This window comes from Cuculus canorus, chromosome 11, assembly GCF_017976375.1.
Source record: "Cuculus canorus isolate bCucCan1 chromosome 11, bCucCan1.pri, whole genome shotgun sequence".
Lineage (NCBI taxonomy): Eukaryota > Metazoa > Chordata > Aves > Cuculiformes > Cuculidae > Cuculus > Cuculus canorus.
In genome coordinates, this window is record NC_071411.1 from 20,097,132 (window position 1) to 20,113,165 (window position 16,034).

The 16,034-nt window shown below is 42.5% G+C and overlaps 1 protein-coding gene across 1 annotated transcript in view; it reads left to right on the top strand.

Moving 5' to 3' along the window:
- Window positions 1-16,034, top strand: part of SYN2 (synapsin II) — a 199,849-nt gene that overhangs the window by 80,634 nt on the left and 103,181 nt on the right. The window contains exon 4 of the mRNA XM_054076892.1: window positions 736-892. Coding sequence (XP_053932867.1) covers window positions 736-892 — 157 coding nt within the window. The remainder of the gene's footprint in view (window positions 1-735; window positions 893-16,034) is intronic.

Here is a 16,034-nt window from a genome sequence, read left to right on the forward strand (position 1 = left end):
GCTGGCTCTGTCCTGTTGTGTCGTCTTCTGTTTTCCATAACCACATTCAGGATCTAAAAATCAGGATTTGAGTAAGGTGAAGATGGTGTCAGACTGTTCTTAAAGGTTCATGGTGATAGAACAAAAAGCCGCGGAGATTGCAAGAGGGGAAATCCTGATTAGATACAAGAGAGAAGGAGAGAAATCCAGTGTAGTTGTGACATTAAGAATTCGTTTTGATCGGTGTCTTGATTAAAAGTTGGATTGTGGTTATCACTAATTATGGTGTAATTCCTTTTGCGAGCAGGGGTGTTGTTTCATCTCTTACTGCCTTTAAAATAGCCTGACAATAGTTGTGAAAGAAGTCCTTCCCAAGAAGCTTAAATTTCTGGTAGATACATTTCCCTGCTTTGTTTTGGATTGCCATTGCTCAGGAACTGGGGTACAGAAACAAAGAACGTGCCCAGAGTTCATAGACATGGTTTGCCTGAAAAGCCGTAGCATTTCTCTCCTCCTGATGGAGTCACATTACTGACTGGGTGCCGATGGTTTCTAAACAGTGGTTGAGAAATGGTACAATACAGATATTCATAAGGCCACAATAATTCTTTCTGCCTTGTAGCATTTGCCTTTGTTTTGAGTGTTCCTTTAGTACTTATGTATCCATCAGCTCGATATTTTTCCTTTTAACGTTTTGCTGTTGAAGGAAAAACAATCTGATCGTTGACTCTTGCCAACGTCTCTCCTTCTTGCTAGGTCGTTCAGGCCTGATTTTGTCCTTGTCCGACAACATTCGTTCAGTATGGCAGAAAACGAAGATTTCCGTAACTTGATCATCGGATTGCAGTACGCGGGCATCCCCAGCGTCAACTCCCTGGAGTCCATCTATAACTTCTGTGACAAACCATGGGTGGTAAGTGCCATACGTAGAAGTTCTTCTGGTGCAAAACCAGTTAGTGATTCTTTTGTTGCTTCTTTAGTTCCCTTTCATGAATACGGAGAATCCAGCTGCAAAGTTGCAAAGCAGAGCAGTGAAGCAACAGTGAAAGGAATAAAAAGTAAATGAAGGTATTTAGATCATTTTTTTTTCAAAGAGCCAGTGTAGGCAGCGTGGAGACAGAGAGAAAAATATTTGTAGTACAAGTAATGAAATAAGTGAGGAAAGTAAGGGAAAGCCTGTGCCCTGCTAACACGCTTCCTCAAGTGTATTTATTACAGATCGTGTGGGAAAAGCGAGCTGAGAATATTTTTCATATTTGTGGTTTTGAACATAATTTAAACAGACTTTTAGCCAGCATTTTCCTCATGCCTGCAAAATTTTTGGGGCTATGCTTTAGCGAGGGAATCTGAAGCTATTAGTTTCCTCATTTGAATGCTCTTTTCATAGTCTTGTGTGCATGGGATAGGAGTAGGAGTGAGCCTTTCCAGTAACACCCAGAGTAATGGGGAACACTAAGAATCACTCATCTTTGCTTGTGTAGGAGGCAACTGAGTTTTCATTATGTGCTTTGTAGTGATGGAGGTAGAATTTGATGATCTTTGCGGTTTGTAGAGGACTAAACATTAGCAGCAGCGAGTTAAAACGTGGTGCTGTAAAAGCTGATTATCAAACTGTTCCTATAACAAACGTATTCAGTCGTCCGAGAGCTGATGAACCTCTAAAGAATGCTGCTAGTTGGAAACAGCCAAAGAGTCATATTTTTTTCCTCTGTTGGGTGTCAGTATTTATCACACCGAAGGAAAGTTTTGCTGTAATACTTCTTATTGCCTTGAGGATGATTATTTTTTTCCTACTTACTATGAAAATCCCTCAAAAAAAATCGTCAGCAGATTTTAACAGATACCTCTTGCAGCTAAGTTTGTTATACTTTTATGTTGCAGTAAACTGCACTGGGGAATAAATAATTCATAGAGCATTTATAACTTCTCAGAATACGTACTGTACTTTGCTGAATCCATTATTTTGATACATGACATTTTTGGTGATGTGTGGCATTTCTTAATGCTTTGATTCATTGTATGCAATAAAGCATGGGCGGTGAAGCAATAACGGTAGCATTTATGTGCAATAACGATGCACTCAAGAGTAAATGAATAATTCCTCATTGTAATATTCTTCTGGTGGCATTAGAATTACGGTTGTTCTTCCACCAAACCAATAAAGGTATCTCAATGTTACAACAGGTCTCATTGCACGTAAAACTTCTGTGCTGGTTTTTCACTCGTAATAACAACTCGGAATAACTGGGAGTTTTAGGAATATTTACTACAATAACTGGAAGAACTAGCAAAAGCAAATATAAGGTAATGCATGTGGAAGAATTAAGCTGTGTGCCATATCGGGGTTTGTTCTATACAGTACACCTCACAAAATACTATGCTTATGAGGTCTTATTTGAAGTTAGAGTTATAACAAATAAAAATTAGCCTTCAGTTATGTTAGAGCTTTTTTAAGGACCTCTGCATTGCTGTATCTGTATCTTTACTTTGTGCAAAAATTAGGCTGAAAAATCTCAGCCTAGATAGGAATGAAATGGAAAATATTTTGCAGCTGATCTTATTTTGTTTGAACATGGAGAAGAATGACATCTATTTCCCTTTGAGAGTTTCTGCCTTGCCATTTCTCCATCTAACAGCCAAAACGTGGTTTGTTTGAAATACTCAAATTTTGCCCAGCCTTAGCGAGAGTCCATTTCATATCTCTTGGGTATTTCCTCTCTGAAATAACTATTCTAGAGAAATTTTAAAATGTCAGACAGGTCATATGCTTCAAACTGGCTTCTTTGACATTTTAATTATCTTCTGTTGTTCCCTGAACTTGGTTTCATTAAGGTGCACAAGAGAGCAGGACGTCAGCATGTGTCCCCACCGCAGGTCCATGGGCAGCGAGGCCAAAGCGGCAAAGTTTATGTACTGTGACCATGATTTTGCTCTGTTCCACCAGTGGCCTCAGTTCTGTTTTAACTGCCTGTGACCATAAGCTAAGCCTGCAAATATGAGATTGGTTCCCATTGTGAATACCTGGTGGCACTGGAATTCAGTTGGTTCCTACTTAGAAGTGTGGGTTTCTAATTTGAGCAGAAGACTAGTTTCTGTGCAGACTCAAGGGGGCTTGTTTGGGCTTTTAACTGGAAAAACCCTGACTTTTGGCCTCTGTGGTAGCAGGAGGTGTGGCGACAACCATGTTCATCCCAGAAGATCATGAAATCTTCATCAGATTTAGGAAGGGTGAAGACTGCAAGAAGCCATGCAAACCTCTTTCAAACCCATGTCCAGAATAAATAGGGTAAAAATCCATGGGTGCTTTGATTCAGCAAATGTCATGAATGTTCAAGCGATGCAACGGAATCCAGGGACTGTTGGTTTTGCTTTGATTATCTTCTAGCTTGGTCAATCACACCCAACTCCTACATGCCACCCTGCCTGGATGAAATTCCTGCTGCTGGGAATGGTTTGGACTGCCTTAGGGGGACTCCTCGAGCTGTTGCTGCGTGCGCTAGCATTAAGCACTAAAATCACTGATGCCCGTACCGCTCTCCTAGATGGACTTCAGGACAGTGAATGAAGCAGTGTTCCCCTTATTTAAGCTGAGCTGATACAAACTTAGTTAAACAATAACTAGAAAAAAATAGCAGAATTATTCTGTAAGTTCCTTGATCAGAAACTTTCATCAGTGTTCGCAGCACTGATTAAAGGTATCAGAGAATCACAAAATTGTTCAGGTTGGAAAAGACCTTCAAGGGCATCGAGTCCAACTGTAAACCTCATGCTGCCAACTCCACCACTAAGCCATGTCCCTAAGCACCACATCTACCCAGCTTTTAAATCCCTCCAGGGGCCTTGGCAGCCCTTTCCAATGCAGCCCTTTTAGTGAAGTCATTTTTCCCAGTATCCAATCTAACTCTCCCCTGGTGCAATTTGAGGCCCTTTCCTCTTGTTCTATCACTTGTTCCTTGGGAGCAGAGCCCAGCACACACCTCACCGCAACCTCCATCACCTCTTCACCACAACTCACGATCTACCTGTCCTTACCCTTTCTGCACAGCACGCACAGGATGGCTTTCTGCACAGTTCCTTCGCTAACACAGATGACCTGATACTTCTATGACATAAAAATTTTGAGTTAAAAGCCTTATGAAAATTAGGAATTGGAGCTCTAGATAAAAACCACAAGTAACAATCTTTATTACTTGATGAGAAATAGATTGACTTTCCTGCAGGTGAAATTTGAGTGGCAGAAGCGAGTTGTAATTTATGTAACAGCAGAAAAAAATGGGATGTCCAATGGGATGGACTTTTAAGGGATGAGAAATTATTGAATTAGTCAAGGGTAATGGATCTTATTTACATCAGTATAAAACTGGGAGTAGTATAGGATTGCTAGGAGGGAAAGACAGGAAAGCTAGACTGGTTATAAATGGGCTATGGAATAAAATGAGAGTCGGAATCCAACATATAAGATCTTTGTTTTCTAAGTTACTGTTCTTCCAAATACCAGGCCTTTGCTTTCTTTAGAACATCCAGCTCCAGAGGCACAGCATCTCTTCGCAGCCCCGAGGGCAGACTCACAGCTTGCGTTAGAAACTGAAGCCCCCGCCCGTAGCTTGTCAGCAGAACTCTTCTCGCATGGTGTCTGCAGGCACGCGTGGGTTTCTCTGGCGTTGACAAGAGACAGCAGATTCATATCTGATCTGAGGTTTGTTATTGAAGACGAGATGCGGTGGGAGGGTTGCCAGGAACATGCTAAAACCATTTGTGAAAACAAGTCTTAAAGCTTCTGTTTTGCAGTGTCAGGACATACATAGTTCCTTCGAATGCATGTCAGAAGTTCGAAGCATCACATAACCCTTGGAAAATTTAGGATTTTAGCAGGCGTGGCAAAGAAAATCCTCCAGTGAATGTCTGTGGTGAGGTGTCTGCATACTGAAATATGTAAATTATTCAGGCTTACTACAGTAGTGCTGTTATTTCACTGCTGTGATAACACTTACCCCTGCCTCATAAAAATTCCTGATCCTGGCTGGTGAGATGGATTTCACTGAAATGCCAGTAAGAATGTCAGAAAGCTACTGACCTGGGGGAACTGCCTGGGTTTTATACCTACAGACGAAGTTCTTTGTTGCTGAGTGCATGCAGGGCTGTGGAGGAACTCGTTCAAGGTTCATACCCTCTCTTCCCACGCTGGAGCGTTTCATTGTGTTCTTGGGTTGCAGAGCTTGTGCTTTGACTCTTCCCATTCAAACGAGATAGAAATTTTACCCACTTTAACTTATAGTTACATCAAGTTAAGGTAAAGCAAAAATTCCTGTTTTCTTTGTTGGATTCATGATCCATCCGATAGTTTTACTCCTGTCTAATGGTGCGCAGAACCTGTTGTAAGGCATTTATGAAAGTTTTATAATAGTAAAAAGAAAAAAAAAAGCCTAGCTACTTATCCAAAGTTATGATTCAATATTATTTAAAGTAACAGTCTAGATACTTTATTATCTCTGCTTTCCTTTAGAAAATGGCGTTCAATAAATAAGTGTGACATTCCTTAACTGGAGCATATGAGATTGTCTGTGATCTTTCTGGTAGCACATGATGTAGGGAAACGAAGTAAGTATTGCGGAGGCCAGAAGTAACTGGAAAATGAGATGAGAATGACAGCGCTTGCAGTAATAGGTAAAATCTCGTGCTTATGATTGAGTACCACGATTTTCCAGTTTTTGGGGTTGAATTTAAAAAAAAAAATTATCTGTCTTGCGTGTGTCCTTTTGCATCCTGCTAGGAATTGCGTTACGTTGGCATGCTTAAGTGCTTTCGTGAATTGAACGCTGCTCTCAATTTGAGCTTCAGTTGTAAATATTGGTGATAGGGATGCAGTCTCGGAACACCACTGAGCGTGAGCTCCTCACCCACACTTTGTAGCAGGTGGTTAGTCAGGGGGATTTTGCGGTGAGGTGGAGTTAACCAGTGAGGACACTGCACGTGCAGACTTTGACTGACTTGCCGGGGGTGGCAGGATACGGTGTCCATGGCTGCTGTAGACAAAACGCTCCAGCTCCGTTAAACCTGGACTGTGATGTACTCAGTACACGCGTTGTAGTGTGTACACTTCTAAGTTCAGATAGTGATAAATGTTTCAACATTGCAGAGATGACAGAATTGCTGCAGTTGTACAGACGGAGTGTATGACTGAAGAGAAAGGAAACTCTCATAAACTCAGTCCAATTCCATGATAGCAGTTCTGGTTCCTTTACTGCAGAGGGAAAACATAGCAGCAGCTGTAGCTGGCTGCAAGTGTGTTCTCCTGTTGGCGTGCCTTGGCAGGCTGCGTAACAGTGGTTGGTGTAGAAGGCTTCAAGGATCTGTTTGTACATTAAATACACGTTTACACTGGTGCAGGAGTCGGCACAACCTGCAACAGGCTGCCCAGGGAGGTGGTTGAGTCCCCATCCCTGGAGGTACTTGGAAGATGGGTAGACGAGGTGCTCAGGGACATGGTTTAGTGGCAGAGAGAAATGATTGGACTCGATGATCTAAGAGGTTTTTTCGAACCTGGTTATTCTATGATTCTATAATAATGGGTCATAAAAAACATTTGTGAGCACTGTAACCTTAATTAGCTGGTGCCGTGCTGGTGGGAGAGTCTGTATGTAGGTTGTAATACAGACATGATGGAATCAGGGGGGGAATGCAGGAAGCCCTCTGTCACCTGTTGAGCTACTGCGTAGCGGTAACAGCTTGTGAAGAGGCATCCTTCAGTGCAGGGATGGGAAGGCTGGGAGCTGAGCGGGCTTGACCTCTAGCGAAGTCAGCTTTTGTGGCATTGGTTCAGCAATGTGGGAAGTAAAGGGGAAGATAGGCACAACTGTGTTCTGGTCTGAAGCTGACAGAGAGGAATTAAGACCCAGAAGAGGACACATCAGCTGTCTTTAAAAGAATACAGAAAGGCATTGGCATATTTTATGTCAAGCTCCAGCTGCGAACCCGTGTTGTAGAGAAACATCTTCAGAAGGTCACTGGGTCCTTGTCTGCTTCGTTGTAGACGTTTACTGTTCTTAAGGGTTTTAAACGTGGGAGGAGTGCCATGGAACACTTTGTTACGCCAAATTTTATTGCCTTGCTCATCTGCAGTCATTCAGAGGGAAGGCTGGTTATGGCTTTTGCTTTTGCCAGGCTTGGTGGTACTGGAGCTCTCACAGTCCTTGTTTGTTTCTTTTCCTGCAGTTTGTGAGCAGACAGCCAAATACACTCTTGCAAGTTTGTTGACATTTTTCTTTCTTGCTCCTTTTGCCAAGCTTATGCAATTCTGTGCCTTCATGTGTTGTGTTTTGCTTTGCCTTTCTTTTGCAGATGATTTTGTACTTATCTGTTCTCATCTTTCTACTCCCATTGAACACTGCCTTTCTCTATTCTCACCCTGCTTTCTTTTGAAGGTCTGTTTTTACTGCCCTTTGTTGCTTTCTGATGCCATTATAGTACTCACCCCACCTTGTTTCCTCCTCCTTCACGAGTTGCTGTTAGAAATTGCTCTCTGTGCTTTTCCACTTTCAAGCTATACTTTAATAATCTTGAGCAACAGATTGGGGCGCTGGCAGGAAACTTGTAGGAACTGTGCAGAGAGGAGCATGTGGAAGAGGTGAGCTCTGTTCCCTCCAGCTTCCTGTTGACACAAATTGCTGAAGCTGTTCTAATGGGCAGATGCAACCACAGAGATGAGTTTCTATACGGTGTCACACTGTCTTCTGGAGAACCAGTAACAAATGAAATTTTGACCTTCAAATTTAATATCTATTAGTATTATAAATCCTACAAATGATAATATTTGTATTTTCATAGAATTGTAGAATGATTTGGGTTGGAAGGGACCTTTACAGGTTATCCAGTCCAACTCCCCTGCGGTGAGCAGGAACATCTTCAACCAGATCTGGTTGCTCAGAGCCCCATCCAACCTGACATTGAACGTTTCCGGGGATGGGGCTTCCACTGCCTCCCTGGGCAACCTGTGCCAGTGTTTCACCACCCATATTGCAAAAACATTCTTCCTTATATCCAGTCTAACTCTCCCGTGTTTCAGCTTAAAACCATTCCCCTGGTCCCGTCCTTGCACTCCCTGATGCAGAGCCCCTCTCCAGCTCTTCTGGAGCCCCTTTCAGTACTGGAAGCTGCTCTAAGGTCTCCTTGGAGCCTTCTCTTCTCCAGGCTGAACAACCCCAATTCTCTCAGCCTGTCCTCGTATGGGAGGTGCTCCAGCCCTCCGATCATCTTTGTGGCCTCCTCTGCACTCAATCCAACAGATCTCTGTCCGTCCTATGCTGAGGCTTCCAGAACTGGATGCAGGGCTCCAGGTGGGGTCTCAGCAGAGCAGAGGAGTGGAATCCCCTCCCTCGCCCTGCTGGTCCCACTGCTTTGGGTGGAGCCCAGGATACAGTTGGCTTTCTGGGGTGTGAGTGCACGTTGTTGGCTCATGTCATGCTTTTGATCAACCAATACCTCCAAAGTCCTTCTCTGCAGGGCTGCTCTCATTCCCCTTATCCGCCAGCCTGTGCTGATACCAAGGATTGCCCCGAGCCAGGTGTGGAACCTTGCCCTTGGCCTAGTTGAACCTCAGGAGGTTCGCACAGCCCCACTTCTCCAGCCTGTCCATGGCCCTCTGGATGACATTTTGTTTAGTGGCTATAGTTTTATATATTAAATTAGATGAAACTTGGAGCCAGCACTGAACGACTTCTTCTTTCAAACTTTCTGGCAAGGTTGATCTCTTTGATGGCTGATGATGGGGACAGTGGGCAGCCAGGGCCCACCCAATGGGGTTGTTTAATGGCCTTTTCCTACCCTTATGCTTTAGGAAGCAGCTGTAGCAAGAGCAGTTCCTTTCTTCTGCTTCAAGACTGGAAGCCATGTGCCATCCATCTCTTTCTCAAACAGCGCAGAGCTGCTTTCTCAGGCACTGGGCACAAGCGCACGGGTGGTGAAGTTTGAACAGCTTCATGTGCTAATGCGATAATTCATGTGAAAATTCCATTTGCGTATTTGCAGATATTTACATGGATGGTAGAGGTCTTTCAAAAACCAGTTTTGTGGGTCTTATTCCTATGAAGGGTGTTGGATTTACAGACACAGACTCACACATGTCTGCCTTTGCTATAGGGCAGCCAGAGAATGAACTGTCCACAGGTGCTGTTCTCCCAGCACTGATCTGAACGGAACTTTCCTAAGCATAAAAAGCTGTAGTTTAATTCTGTGTCAGCCAGTGAAGATTTTGGCCTCTTTGCTCAGCCTGCCAGTTAAAGCAAAACACGGTGATGGATTTGTAGTGCGAGAGCTGAAAGTAAATTCACGAAACTGTGTCAGAAGGAAGGTGAAACCCTTTTAAGCTTTTTGGTCAAAAGACGATTGGTGAGTCTTAACGTCAAATTGGAGCAAATTTCATGAATAATTATTTATTTAAATGCATAACAGAGAAATCTAAATATATTAAACCTAGCAATGTGTTTTCCTCTTTGCACTTCTTTCTAGAGCTATTTTAACTTTAATCTCCTCTTGTCACAGGAAGGGAATATTACAGTCTTGCTATGTGATTTTGTTTTCCTAAAATATGTAAGCTCACTTGAAATTCCTTGAAAAAAACAAACTCTTAAATAATGACCATAGCTCAGTGGGGTGATGATTTGTTTCCTGTTCCATATAGCAAGTAATTCCAACAGCACAACATTCATCTGTCTTCACTTGAAGTATGAATTGCTTTATATATAACCTGAGTAAATGTGTATATTTTGCGTTGACCAGTCTTTACTGCCACCCGGCCAATTTAATGCAAAAGTAGACTCGGATTTTCTCACTGCATACATGGATTTTGTGCTAGACTGCTGTCACTTTGCCCTGTTCAGAAGAGCAGCACTGGGAACTCCTGACATCCCTTACAGACTTCGTTACTTACATTGAACATTACAGGTGGCAGAAAACTGAAACAGACTTTTAAGCATTTCGTAGCCTCTCCTGAAAGAAACTGTATTTGATGAAAGGCTGTAAGATTAATCTGAAGAGCGGGACTGTGGTTCATACCCTGTGTTATCTGCTGTTTCTGCTACAGTACTGAAATTCAGGTGCTGTATTTGTGCTTGCTTAAGTCAAATAACCACAATAGAAGGGCCAATTATGAAAATCAAGTTGGATTTCTTGTGCAGTCTTAATATTTAATTAAAAATGAATCCTGTGTGTTTTATTCCCCACTAAAGTACCTAAGAAAACAATTTTTGTAGCCCAAATCTACGTAGAGATCAGCTATCAGCTTCTTTTATAGATGCCCATGGGGACCCAGTGCTGAGGACAATCTGGGGACTCAACTCCCCTTCCTGAAAAAGGAATTTGTTGCCCATCCAGGAGAATGCCTCTCATTGTGCTGGCTCCCCCATCACAATCCCCACTGCTTCTTCTTCCCTTTCTCCCTCTAGATAAGAATTGTCTCCCACATTGTCTTCTAAGCTCCCACCAGTGCTGCCGTTGCTGTCTGATCTCCGCAGTGTCATTCCTTTGTGTCTGTCTTCTATCCTGAGCTGCAGTTCATGTGTGAAATGGATGTGTAGTTGTCCTTGATTCTTTTGAGGTGTATTAACTAATGTTCCTGTTCCACGGAGCATCTCCTTTAGTTTATGGTGCACTTCAAAATGCTGTTGAGTATATCCTGGAGAAGGTTCCGGTGAGACCTTATAGAACCTTCAGCACTGAAAGGGGCTCCAGGAAAGCTGGGGAGGGGCTCTTGATCAGGGACTGCAGGGATAGGGGAACGGGGAATGTTTCTCAGCTGAAAGAGAGGAGATTGAGATGAGATGTTAGGAAGAAATGTTTTGCTGTGCAGGTGAGGAGGCCCTGGCCCAGGTTGCCCAGAGCAGTGGTGGCTGCCCCATCCCTGGAGGGGTTCAAGGCCAGGTTGGATGGGGCTTGGAGCCCCTGATCCACTGGGAGGTGTCCCTGCCTGTGGCAGGGGATGGAACTGGGTGGGCTTTGAGGTCCCTTCCGACCCAAACCATTCTGTGGTTCTGTGATTGCACTGTTTGGATGGCAGCCATCTCAGAGGAGTCCTCTGACTTTCTGTGCTGGCCTTAAAAGAGTGCGTGTTGGCTGGCCTTGCCTGCGGGATGGCATTCTGCCATGGAGCTTTGGCAGCAGGGAATTTGAGAAAGTTCTTGAGATTTCCTTATCTTGCTGAAAGGAGAAAACGATCGTGGGACAGCGAAGTCCATGTGGGTACGAAGCCCCAATGGACTGAGTTTGAATTCTGTCAACAACATTGTAGATGCACATGATCAGTGTACAATTTAAAAGACGGGAAAAAATATTTTCAGCGTATGTTCAGCTTTAAAATGGGGTTTACAGACACAGCTCAGCATCCACATGAAATGTTATTAACTACAAGACACCTTAACAGTGAATATGGCAGGGCTCTGTCTGCAAAAGCCCAGTCTGCCTAAAAAGATGGGTTTCTTCCTCTACTGTTAAGTTTCATTGAATCCAGTAGTTTTATAACAAATATTTTGGAAGTCTCAGAATCTTTGTATCTCTGAAAAAAACCAGAGAACAATAAAGCCTGTTTTTATTGTAGTGAGCCCCAAACTCTTTGGAGAAGTGCCTAAGCACATGCCCAAGCCCTGTTCAAATAAACAGGTGCCCAAATGTTTCCTTGTACAGGACATGAACTCCATGTTCCCGTAATAGTGGAATAAACTGCACATTCTCCTTGCTGCCAAGCGCACCCAAGGAGTCCTCATCACTTTTATTTGGATGGCTTAATTCCATAAGCTTATTTTTTCACTCTGTAACTTTTCATTCTGAAATAACAAGTTCCAGGAGACCTCTTCATTTGGGCCTCATGGTACTAATTTTCACTAATTCTTTTCTAACAAACATGTCTTGATCTGTTTTCTGCCTTTTATGCTTATGGCTGTTTTTCCTTCATTTTAATCCGCATGTCTTCCTTAAATCTCACTTTCCTCACTGTTTACGCATTTTGTCACCACCTCTTTCATTAGTGAAGGTGTTTCTCATTGCCAGATGCCTCACTACCCAACTATGCAAGCCAAAATGAAATGGGTTTATGTTTTTGACTCTGATCCTTTTCTAGTTGTTGTCTGTTTTTATTTAAATCCTGCTTTTCTAACTATTGTAGAAAACTTCATTTTCCCTCTCAGGGACACTCTTGTAATTTGTAAATGAGAGCTTTGCATGTACAAAGGCATCAGGTTTGTATTTAAAGCTCTTTTTTTTTTTGCATCCTGTAGAAATTCTTAATGGTTTGTATATCTCATCAGATGTCAGTTTTTAGGTGAAAATAACCCAGCAGTTAATTAGCACAGTGATTAGCAATTGGAGACATGTGTGCCTCAGAGGCAGTACGGGCTGCAGTACTCAGGCTGCAGGAGAGGTGCAGAAGCCAAATAAATGCCTTTGGAAATTCTGGGTAATTTGGAGCAGAGAGCCAAATAGCTCCGTGAGAGTCAGCAGAGTCCACACAGGGTTAGCATCTCAGCAGATGCAGACAAGCACCTCGAAGGGTAAGGAGGGAGCTGGAGGTAAGCAAGGTGAGGAAATATCAGCTGCAGTCAAAGGTGGGAGGAAGAGATGCTGCTGGTCCAAGCAGCAGGACTTGAATCAAAAATGCAGTGAGGGGTTGCGGTTCGCCTTGATGAGGCAGAGATGATCACCATGTTCTTGTGTCATGTTGGGCTGCAAAACAGTTGGGAAACAACTCATCTGTATTATAAAACTACCACTTGAATTAGGATGCGGGATCCATATAAGTTATCTTTCCATTCGTAGTCCAACTCTGCTGTCTTTGGCTTTGCATCATAATAATGGAAAACTGCTGGAGGAACATCAAGTTCTTTTGTTGGTTCCCATCTTTTCTGAATTCTGTTAACGTGCCCAAACTGATTTGTAGGCAATGTTTCATTTTTCAGTTGCCATGTCAAACTTTGAATTGACTTTGAAACTTTGAATACGTCCATTAAGTTGTCTGTTGGCTCCTGCTGACAGAAAGGAGGACGTAAGCCACAGTCAGCAGTCTGTTTGCCCTGATTCTCGGTTTAGGTATCAAACAGAAAATCCAACCTGTATATACTCAGCCTTCTGGAAAAGTATTTAATGTTTACTGAAGCATAATAGAATAAATGTAAGCCAATTGCAACAAAGAAGAAATATGAAGAGCGTGAAAAGAGTAACGCAGTTACTTCCTAGGTAGTACTAATTGAATAAAAACATTAAAAAATCACAGAGAAACACAGAATCTGTGTTTAAAATACAGGCAGAGTGAAAAATCTTGGTTAAAATAAGTTGATTGCCACAGAGTATATGTGTCAAACGTACCCTCCCAGACCCTTGCTGAAATTTTTTCTCTCTCTGAAGGGTCTCGCTCCGTTTGTGTCTCACTCTGTCGGCCACCACGCCCCTCTGATATGTTTGTGCTAAGGGTACTTAGTCTGTGCTTTCCAACATCTCTTACTTTTACAAGGCAATCCTGTTTTTCTGGAATCACTGACCATATTTCTCAACCTCAGCCTAAAAATGGACATTTCAGCCTAAAAGCAGAGTTCAGGACATTTTTCGCTGTGCTATCTGAAGGGGATAAAAAGTCAATGTGTCATCTTCTTTATTAGGTTCCTCTAATAGAAATGTAACATAAACCAGCCTATGATGTAAAACACATTGTTTTCCAGCTTTATAACCCACAGGCTCTACAAGAGACTGCCACAGGTCATTGTAGGGATAAATTCACTGTGTATAGCGAAAGGGACAATCCAGTCACCAAGGCCCTCATCTGTGCTCATGTGTCATGATGCACATATTCAGGCATAATTTACTCTAGAGTGTGATTCACAGAGAAATGCTGGGAGCCTCTACAGCATTTCCATGGAAAGCTGTCTGTCATCAGCTCTTGGTCTGACAAAGGAGGGATCTAAGTATGCACTAGGATGAAAATTTTTGCTTTAAAAGTTTGATAGGTGTAACAACTCAATCTTGAAACTGGTTTGCATCAGCTGCTTTGAAGCCATGCGTGCTCCCTGAAAGCTGGCAGCAAGACTGAGTATCAAAATTGGATTAGAAACTTAAAATATTTATTGTAGTAATTCCACCCACACTGATATACATTTGATATATTTTGTAAATGACAAATTTGTATGTGGAGATCTGAAGTAAATTGGTATTGCCTTATATTTCCTCACTCTTTAGATGTGCCCACGCCTCAGAGCAGTCAAAAATGAGTTAAATCTAGGAGAAAACCACCTTTTTTTTAATGACGGAGGAATTCAGAAAGTGCTTTCCAGTTCCTCTACTCCTGAATGCAGCTCCTCTGGTTTGGTGAAAGACAATCCAGAGAGTTCTCTGATCATTCAAGTTGTTACCAGGAGAATAGAGGTGATGTTGGAGTCATACCGCTGTCAGTCAATGCAAGCCTTAACTTGAGCACAGATAATAATTACGAGTACAGATAATACAAGCATTACGAGCACAGATAATAATTACGAGTACTCGTAATAAAGGAAAATCTTTGACACGAAAGGATTTATAATGCACAGCTTGGTGGTACCACCCTGGTGCAACGGTACAGGCAAATATGAAGCAGTTCATTGCAGGAAGACCTTATTCAAGACACCAGAAATTCCCCACTGGAATGGACAATACTATATGTCCTTCAGCCTGGCGAGAGAGGTTAGAACTTGCTGGAATTAAAGGTAACCCAAAGCACCATCTGGGGTAATTAATTTTAAATGTCATATTCAGTTATCTTTGTGGAAAAATTTTGTGCAATTAGTCCAGGAAAGAATTGGAGCATTTCAAGGATGACATGCATGTAATTAAGCACATTTTAACTCATCTCAAGTGATAAGCAAAGTCATTATTCAAATCTTTATGAAGTTAGCAAAGTGATGCTTTTGTAACTGCGCGCTGCTTGATTCCAACGCAGTCTGTGCAGTCGAATTTATAGCATTCCTAGTGTAATGAAACCCCATCAAGCTTTCCTATCAAATCAAAGGGAATAAATGTCTTTTTTTGGCTCTGTATTTCTTCTTATCCGTATCATACTTTGGAAAGGAGAAAAAATACAGCTGGTGCTCTCTTGTTCTTTTATGGAGGAGCAATCTGTGGGCCTAGCTGTGAAAGCATTTAATCCCTAGCAGAAAAGAGGAGAGCTGGTGGTATGAAGAATGTTACAAAACCCCATTATTTTCCTTTTAAAAAAATAATCTGAACCGCTTCATTATGTCTACCTGCGAATCTCTCTTTGAGCTCAAAACAAGATGCAGAATTTAAAACTAAGAAGTAAGTTCAGCTGGCTGAAAGACGAGCTAAAAGGACTTTTTTTCCCCGCTTTCTTGTTTTTCCTTAAGATGTTGAAAAGACTCCTGCTGAAATGCTAACCTCTAGGAGGTTCTTCTTTTTTCGATAATTGTTAAAAATCCCCCAGGGTTTTCACCATCCAAATAAAATACTTTCTTGAAACACAGAAATATTTTCTATTTCATGAACATCTCATACATTCGGGATTGGAATAGATAATTATTCCATAGCCTGTCATCGAAAAAAGATGATGCTCTTGCCCAGGGAAGAATTTAATAAACTTTACTGTGATATAAAGGTGCAGTTTAAGGTTAGAACAGCTCAGAAGGCCAACTGTGTCCTGGGCTGCATCAAAAGCAGCGTGGCCAGCAGGTCGAGGGAAGTGATTCTGTCCCTCTAATCTTCTCGTGTGAGACCTCAACGTACGGAGATGGAGCTGTTGGAATGGGTCCAGAGGAGGCTACAAAGATGATCCGAGGGCTGGAGCACCTCCCATAGGAGGACAGGCTGAGAGAGTTGGGGTTGTTCAGCCTGGAGAAGAGAAGGCTCCGAGGAGACCTTATAGCGACCTTCCAGTACCTGAAGGTACCTGAAGGTACTCTTTTTTACAAGAAAGCTGGGGAGGGACTGTTCACAAAGGCCTGTGGTGATGGGACGAGGGGCAATGGGGATAAACTGGAGAGGGGCAGATTTAGACTGGACATAAGGAGGAATTTCTTCACCATGAGAGTGGT